General features: G+C 32.8%; 1 protein-coding gene and 1 pseudogene across 1 annotated transcript; both read right to left on the reverse strand.

Annotated features, from left to right (window-relative positions):
- Positions 1-461: 461 nt before the first annotated feature.
- Positions 462-3,551, reverse strand: LOC129312331 (pectinesterase-like). Its single transcript, XM_054954881.1, has 2 exons — positions 2,612-3,551; positions 462-1,297 (listed from the first exon to the last, which is right to left on the reverse strand). The coding sequence occupies exons 1-2, from the start codon at positions 3,516-3,518 to the stop codon at positions 603-605; spliced, it is 1,602 nt and encodes a 533-aa protein (XP_054810856.1). The 5' UTR covers positions 3,519-3,551; the 3' UTR covers positions 462-602.
- A 2,962-nt stretch (positions 3,552-6,513) lies between these two features.
- LOC129313935 (pectinesterase-like) lies at positions 6,514-9,047 on the reverse strand (annotated as a pseudogene).
- Positions 9,048-9,465: the final 418 nt, after the last annotated feature.

A 9,465-nucleotide genomic window follows, 5' to 3' on the forward strand; every position in this document is an offset into this window, starting at 1 on the left:
ATATGAATGTTCTTCACACACACACACGATTATCTAATCCAATTATTAACTAAACTCTTATTTCATTTCTCAAGAGAACAAGGAGAAAAGATACAAGAACCAAAACCAACCAGCATTAGTCCTCGGAAATGCCTATGGCCGGAAGAGCACAAGATTTTAAATGAGTCTGTGTGAATGCAGAAAACGTTTTTGGGAGAGCTAGCTACCCCAACTGCACTTGACAATATATAAATCATTAATGATTGAATCCAGCATGTATTTACTAATTCCTCTTATCCCTATTCTAAGGATCTATTAAGAATTAAGAATTTTACATAAATTAAGTAATTCAGTAAAAGTTAGTTAATGCTTTTAAAATTTCAATCTAACTCAACATTAATTTGTTAATTAGTTAGGAAATTTCTAAATAAATGACATTTAGGAAAAACATTAACACTTAGGGAAAAAAAGGTCTTCTATAAAGGAACATAGCGAACGGTTGTACATATAATAAGGTACAAAGGGATTGTGCAATGAAGAACCAAATAATTGATCTCTTACATGCATGATTATAGACAAATAACAATACAAATCAATTCCATATAAATAAACAACAAAGTTATTTAAATACCAATATCAAAAGGCACACCAGCTTGAGGCAACCATATGTTACCAGCAAGAAGTCCAGCAACAGTAAATTGTTGTGCCTCATTTTGGCTTGTCATCACATGAAACCCAGGCCATTGAACCCTACTTTGTGTTGATGAACCAGCCCCATTGTTCATATATTCCCCAAAATAACACGTGTCTTGACCAAAATCACTATCTCCCCACGGAGACCAACCCAATGGATTCACCAAACCTTCAATGTAACTTTTCATCACCACCACTCTAGCATATTGCTGCCATGGCCTACCCAAATAGGTTTGATACGAGTCTACAACCGGTCTGAGATCCGGTGCGGCTCGAATCTGAGAATTGATGATTGATATTCCGGTGTTTTGAAACGGGTCGCCTCGTCCTTGAGCCGTAATCATGTTTGCTTGCCCTTGAAGTGGCCTTCTGACGAGAATGATGCAGTTTTGAAAAACAGCTGCAGCATTGCCCCAAATGAAATCCACAGTGCCGAAAATTCGACAGTCTCTGTAGAATTGGCGCTGTGCATGAGCCATTAGTGTGTCTTGATAGCCTTCGATGGAGCACCTGTAGAAGACTGAGAGATCGGAGGCTGATCGGAGTGCCACGGCTTGGCCTTTCTCAGGACCAGCAGTGTTTCTAAAAGTAATATCTTGTGCAATGAAATGCGCACCATCTATTCCTGAAATTTTAATCATGTGAAAAAATAAGCTACTCAACACACACATCTTGTGCAATGAAATGCGCACCATCTATCCCTGAAATTTTAATCATGTTAAAAAATAAGCTACTCAACACACACACACACACACACACACACAGAGAGAGAGAGAGAGAGAGAGAGAGAGAGAGAGATATGTATATATGTATGAATGTGTGTAACTTCTTCAATATCTCGATATATCAATACACACACACTAAGACCACCAAGGAAAAATGATAATAAAATCCCTCTAAAATATATAGATGACAATTTAGTTTCTTAAAATGCCATAATTTTCTTGATGTCTCTAGAGACTTTTCTATCATTAATGAATTTGTATAAATTATCAAATTACCTTTGTTGAAAATAAATTCACAAATTTTATTTAAATATTCAAAATTTTCTTCTTATATTCATAATAATGCAACAGGAAATAAGGAATTTAACATGCAAAGTTGTAATTTGCTATTGAATTGTTGCGAATATAGGAAGAAAAATTGTGAATATTTAAACAAAACTTGTGAATCATTTATTTCCAACAAAAAAATTTGATAATTTATATAAATTTATTAATAAAAGAAAAGTCTTTAAGGACTTCAGGAGAATTATGGCATTTTGAAAGATTAAATTATTATTTATATATTTCAGAGGGATTTTATTATCATTTTCTCTAACATCAATAACAAGTGGCACCATTTACAATTCATAAATAGTAAATATAATTTAACTTTTAGTCCATCAAATTTATTTCCATCATTGATTTGGTCCCTTAAGTTTACATTGGTTTGGTTATTCTTATTAATTAAAAATGAGGTAACATTGTTAAATTCTATTGACATAGATAATAAAATATAGATGCAATCATATAAATTAATAAAAAAAGTGTAAGAATAAAACACAGCATAAGAGTTTATTTGCTTTTATTTAACTACATGTATATGCCAAGTCTTTAATATACTTCACAAATTAGATTAATTTTAGAGTCAATTCATATTTCAAAACTTAAAGAACTCATATGATAATTTAAAAGAGCATAGGGACTAATTTGTTAAAAATTAAATTTAAAAGATTAAATTAATAATTGAAATAAACTTGAGATACTGGAAAAAGTTTCATTATTTCATAGTAGTTTGACCTATTCCTCAAGCTCATTCATTAAAATTGAATCTTTCAAGGGGGACAAAAACTTCTTTAATGATATCTTCGCAAGACATGTTAGATAAATACTCAACGAGAAAGTTTAACTTAAATTTCAAAGAAAAATCTAGAACAATTAAGTAAATGATGACTAACCTGCTGTTGCAGACATAGAAGGGGTAATACCATCTTTAACGCTTCTATTATTAGTTATAATGGTAACATTCATTCCATCTCCAACAATCATGAGATTTTCATTATCCTTATCAACTTCAATATTCTCTTCATAAATCCCTCTCTTCACACGTATCACAAACCTCGTCTTCACTGTTCTCCTTGATGCTTCATCAATGGCGGCTTGAACTGTCTTAAAATGGCCCGTACCATCTTGAGCCACCACAATATTAGCCTTCAAAGATGATGGCTTCAAGCTTATCAATAACCTTCTGTTACACCTAGAAAACCAACTTGGAAACCCACATGTTTTCTTCTCTGTGTTATTATTCTGTTGCTTCATCATCACAATATCACCATTATTAACTGCTAACACATTGCTTATCATCCTCCTAACATTGTCACTCACATTGTTTTGAGCTGTGAACTCTCTGACTCTTAGCTGCAACGTGCTGCTCCGGCAGGTTTCGATGTTTGTAAGTGCAGTACTGAGCCATGTTTGTGCATCTAATAAGGATGAGCAAGAATTACTAGTGTGCAGGGCTAGAAGGGTTTGGTTTAGATGGAAGATGGTGTTGTCGTTGAGCTTTAAACAATCATTGAACACAAATCTCTGTGTTGTGGTTACAAAATTTGGGCCATAATTTTGTGCTCGCTCGCGCATGACTTGAGCTTGTTCCATGGCTGATTGAACCAGCATTTTCCTAAACTCGGATCGATGTCTTGGTTCAAATTTGTGGTGGCTGTGGCTCATCATGTGGTATTTGCATGGCTCAGGATATGGAGTTTGGTTGCACCAAAAGTCTATAGATGAAGAAGAAGAAGATATTGAGAAAAGTGAAGAAAATAAGGCAAGTGGAAAGAAAATTTTAACAATGGTTGATGACATTTTGTGTTGATGCGGTTCTTTTGTATGTGCGTGCCTTTGTGTTTGAAATTAGGAATTTATTGTGTTACACATTTCATTCATTTGCTGAATATATATATATATATATATATATAGTGGGGTTTGGTTGAATATATGGAGGAGTGTGATGAAGGATATGTGTCGGCTAAATAAAATAAAGCCAACAATGACGACAACAATACATATGATAATATAGGAACGCGAGTTCCCAATAGTGATTTTGAGAACAAAATTAACTGAAAAATAATAGTAAATAAAAATATTTTGAATTTATTTTATGCCAGAAATTTTTTAGAAAGTCCCAAAACAAGTAAGGAAAATTTTTTCTGCTCGGAATTTTTGAAATATCAGGAATCAAATTTTCGAATCCAAAACCAAAATTGTGTTGAAACATCCCCGAAATTTAAATAAATATTCGGAAAAAAATTTATATTTTATGAAAAATAATCTTCAACTATTCGTGTCAAGATTTAGACATTTAATTTTACATATCACACGAATTGATAAATATTAGGTCCTATATTATATATGAATATAAATTTTGGATTAATTCTCTACTAATTATATTCTTAGCTTCCAACTTGTTATTTATTATAAAAAGTAAGATATTTCACGATAATTTATAAATTTTATTATATTTCTGGGATTTACGTCTGATATATATAGAGTGAATATTAATTTATGACCAAAATAAAGAGCGTAAAATTCAGACCCAAGAAAAAAAATACTGATTCATGGAGAAGGCCATAAGCAAGAATGCACACAGGTTATGCTCTGATCAGGATAGAGTTGTAAATCAAAGGAGTGATTATTCAATTAATCAGCAGATATTGATTGAATCTATGAGTTGACATATATACGTGGCGGCTCAGGCATGACAAGAGGGAAATAATTAGTCTATATAGTGTTTTATTAATCAACCGTACAAGCGTATGAATATTTGGCCGAGTCCACTAAACATTTCACATTAATTAAGAAACCCTAGTTTCTGAGAAAGAATAGTTGAATACTTGTTCATTACACTGCTAATTTATAATGAAGCAACAATTTCTAGTTAGGTGATGAGTAATTGAATCCCACTTGGTTCATGCAATGGACGCGTTTTCTTGAAGCACAAACTCGAAAATTAAGGCCATCCCCATGTGCATGTAGTTTGCAGAGTAAGCAACTTTAATAATATACGACTTTGAAATTTGGACAACCAAAATTTTTTGGATGGTAATTATTTAGTATTTGGCTTCTATCATCAACACTACCACTTCAGATTCAGTGTTTGATCCCCTCGCTTTCAAATTAGCTTGAGCGCATGTATCTTTCTATTAGAGGTAATCCCATTCAAGGCACTGCCGGGAATTAAATATGAGCACTTCTTTTAATGAGAATTTGAAATTTGATTCGCCATATTGTGAGAAACCAACTCTACTTTCTCTCATTAGAATTCAATAACAGGTAAAAAGAAAAATTTGTTGATAAAAATTTTATAATATAACTTACAAATAGGATAACCAAAATAAAAAAAAGGTTAAGAGAGAGAGAGAGAGAGTGTGTGTGTGTGTATTCTGGAAACATCATAATATCTTCACTTGGTAAAAATCATTGAATTTGAGAACTGTTAGATTGAATTTGTTAATTCGGAATTGATTTTATTAAGGAAAGATTGCTCATAAATACGTGACCAGCAAATTTATTACGCAAAAGTCCTTCCGATTTATGCAATCACAAGTCCTCCAGTGTCAACATGTTTGACGTAAAAAGACTAAAATGCCCTAACCAAATCAGTTCCATTGCGATTTAGTAATACATGTACTATCCCATAAACATTGCTGGAGATAAATTACTGTAAGGCAAGATAATTTCTTTATGGAGTTTCTTTGTTAATATTTGACATCATCTCAAAAAGTTAATAAAAGATACTATGAGAAGCCTGCAATTTTTAGCTTCCAGATTCTTATACCATGATTTGCATTAAAGGCTCTGATACGATATTTGAAATTTGAATGATTGTATTTAGAGTTAACTATTTTTTTTAAAAAAAGCTATTTAACTCTGATAATGGTTGATGACATTTTGTTTTGGTATGGTTCTTTCTAACAACCTTGTGTTTTATTGAATATAGAAGAGTGTGAAGAAGGATATGTGTCGGCTAAATAAAATAAAATAAATTGCACACTGATAAGATTGCAGATAAACTGGAATTGAGGCACACGTACAGCCAGGACATTTAAATTTTAAAATTTTCAATATCACTTATTACAAAAGCTAACATGTCTCCATATAATTTAAATTGAGTATAAAATATTAGTTTGTGGCACGTCTATCTATTATCTGAATCACATCACATCATATTATTTTGTAAAAGGAAGTTAGCCAGCGAAAGACTGACCAATAAACAAATATACTCCCTCCTCTATATATATATATATATATATAAATTATATCATACAATTTAAGAAAGTTGATTAACTACAATAATTATATTTAAAAATAAAAAATTTAAACTAAAATACCATATATTAATCAACATGAACATGCATTAACTATTCCTTGTTAATATAAGTTATGAAGGGTGATTTAAGAAATTTGTAATAAATGCTTATTAAAATAAATGATTTTGTTTAAATAAAAAAAGTAAAAAGTAATAGTTTATCTTACAAATAGAAATGGAGGGAGCATTCAACAAGAAAATCAGAAATATTACATGAATTTATATATTTGCCTGTGGTTAATGAGGACTTTAATGAGATAGTTATACTTTTTTAATATTACCCATATTTAAAATTATTAATTATGAGAGATAATGTAATTCAAATTTAAAAATTTTTCATTTAAATATGAATAAAATTGAAAGTTTATTTATTTTCATACAAAGTAAAGTTAATGACTTAATCGCTTTCCATTAGAGGTGCCTTGTAAGAGGGATCGTACGGAGTACAAGACAGCAACATAAAAAATAAATCTAGTACATGTTTATTAAGCATCAATATTCCCTCAAAGAACATTGTATATGATCTTCACGTAAATTACAATACCAATGATTTCCCAAATGAAACTGACAAAAGAATATATATATAATATATATAATGAGCAATACATATAATTTCCCTAAAGGAAGACAAAAGATTAAACTAAACACCAATACGAAAAGGCACCCAGTGCGAGTCAACCATTTATCACCTTGAAGGAGTCCAGCAACAGTGAAGCGGTGTGCCTCATTTGAGCCGGTTATGGCATGAAACCCAGGCCATTGAACCCGATCTTTTGTTGATGAACCGGCCCCAAAGTTCTTATATTCCCCAAGATAACACGTATCTTGAGCAAAATCACCATCATCACCCCATGAAGACCAGCCCTTAGGGTCCACCAAGCTTTCAATGTACGTATTCATGACAACCACTCTTGCATATTGCTGCCATGGCCTACCCAAATAGGTTTGAAATGAGTGCAAAACCGGCCGGAGATCAGGCGCGGCTCGAATCTGAGAATTGATTATCGATATTCCAGTGTTTTGAAACGGGTCGCCTCGTCCTTGAGCTGTGATCATGTTTGCTTGGCCTTGAAGTGGCCTTCTTACGAGAATTCTGCAATTTTGTAGAACAACTGCGGCATTGCCCCAAATGAAATCCACTGTGCCGAAAATTCGACAGTCTCTGTAGAATTGACGCTGTGCATGAGCCATTAGTGTGTCTTGATAGCCTTCGATGGAGCAACGGTAGAAGACCGAGAGATCGGAGGCTGATCGGAGCGCCACAGCTTGGCCTTTTTCAGGACCGGCTGTGTTTCTAAAAGTGATGTCTCTTGCAATGAAGTAAGCTCCATCTATACCTGAAATTTTATAATGTAAAAGCTAAGTGAGTTGGTGCTTTTACACTCTATTCAATCCCAGTTTATACGATTCTTTTTGGAGAAAATTATGTACGTCCGTAAGATTTACTAAATATACTTTACAATTTAATTTTTGAAAACACATGTAAATTTTCTTAAATACTCTTAATTTAATATAACTTTATTTTTGAAACATGAATAGAGTGAAATAGAATATAATAAGGAGGAAATGGTAATATTAGAACAAGAATAGTTCATTAAAATTGTTAAAAAATATTTAACTTTTTCAGTTTGATATTTTTTCCTTTAATATTTATAATAAATTATTGTCTAGAAATTCAAATCATAATAAACAAAGATAAAATTGAAAAAAATGATTAATTATTCTAACTTTGCCTTATATTAAGGATAAAAAGCTTTTAAATTTCTACCTTATATTAAGAAGTGGAAGGAATATTTTGGTAATTGATTGTAATAATAATTTTATAAATTTATGGAAAAAGTGCCCTTAGTCATTGAAAATAAATCAAAGTCATCAACATGTCAATGTATTAGTATGGATAGTAAAATCTACAACAAATTGCACTATTTAAACATTGCAAATCGCATGACTTGTTCGTTATTATACTCATTCTTTAAAATTGAATTTTTTAAAATGCAAATTAGCAAGGCATGTAATTAAATAAATTAAATACTCAACAAGAAGGTTTAATTTAAATTTGAAAGAAACATCTGAAATAAATTAAATAACTAACCTGCTGTTGCAGACGTGGAAGGGGTGATTCCATCTTTAGCGCTTCTACTACCAGTTATAATGGTAACCCTCGATCCATCTCCAACAATCATGAGATTTTCATTATCCTTATCAACTTCAATATTCTCTTCATAAATGCCTCTCTTCACACGTATCACAAACCTTGTCTTCACTGTTCTTCTTGATGCTGCATCAATGGCGGCTTGCACCGTCTTAAAATGGCCAGTACCATCTTGAGCCACCACAAGATGTGCCTTCACTGAAGAATGCCTGAAGTTCAACAACCTTCTGTCATGCCGAGAAAACCAACTCGGAAAACCATGTTCGTCGTTCATCTCTTGTTCTCCGTAATTCTCTTTCTTCAGAAATATCCCATTAACAGCTAACACGTTGCCTATCATCTTCTTAACATTGTCGCTCACGTTATTTTGAGCTGTGAACTCTGCAAGTTGCGACGCGGACGCGCTGCTCCGGCAGGTTTCGATGTTTGTGAGGGCAGTGCTGAGCCATGTTTGAGCATCTGAGAGAGAGCAAGAAGTTGTGTGTAGGCCATGAAGGGTTCGGTTTAGATGGAAGATAGTGTTGTCGTAGAGCTTTAAACAATCAGTGAATACACATTTCTGCATCTTGGTCACACATTTTGGCCATGTTCTTGTGCTCTCTCATGCATGACTTGGGCTTGGTCCAGTGCTAATTGAACCAGCATTTTCCTGAACTCGGACCGGTGTTTCGGTCTAAACCGGTGGTGACTACTGTTGCTCATGTGGTATTTGCATGGCTCGGAATGAGGAGTTTGGTTGCACCAAAAGTCTATAGATGAAGAAGAAGAAGATGATGATGATGATGACGATATTGAGAAAAATGAAGAAAATAAAGTGAGGGACAAGAAAAGCTTAACAATGATTGATTCCATTTTGTGTTTGCCGTGCGTGGTTCCTTCGTTCGTGCTTGTGTTTTGGTATGCTAATGAAGAGGTATTGCATGCATATTTATAGTGTTTCACAAAACAATCATAGCTTGGGTTGGAGGCTTTGTTGGAAATTGAGTGTGAAGATGGATAAGAGTCGGCAAAATAAAATAAATCGAGCAATGACCACGGAGAGAGAGATAAATGTACTCATGCAAATACACGAGATCGATTTCGAGTACAAAATTAACTAAAACATTATTAAATATCTCTAGCCTGTTTTCTATAAATAACAGGGCAAATGAAAAAATTAGCCTCTAAACTATAGGTTCAGAATTATTTGAAATCCTAAACTCATCTTTTGTAAAATATTTCTCTTCAATTTTTAAAAACAGTGGTAGAAAATGACCAAAAAAGATGATAGAAAAAGTTAATTTTGACAAAAT

The sequence above is a fragment of the Prosopis cineraria genome, unplaced genomic scaffold, assembly GCF_029017545.1.
Source record: "Prosopis cineraria cultivar Desert tree isolate PC_DT_omini unplaced genomic scaffold, ASM2901754v1 PC6, whole genome shotgun sequence".
NCBI classification, from domain to species: Eukaryota; Viridiplantae; Streptophyta; class Magnoliopsida; order Fabales; family Fabaceae; genus Prosopis; species Prosopis cineraria.

Bases quoted from the DNA above. Each gene is read 5' to 3' on its own strand.
- LOC129312331 (XM_054954881.1), bottom strand. From the start codon at position 3,518: ATGTCATCAACCATTGTTAAAATTTTCTTTCCACTTGCCTTATTTTCT. The intron at 1,298-2,611 runs GTTAGTCATCAT...TTAAAATTTCAG, and splicing joins TTCTATGTCTGCAACAGCAG to GAATAGATGGTGCGCATTTC.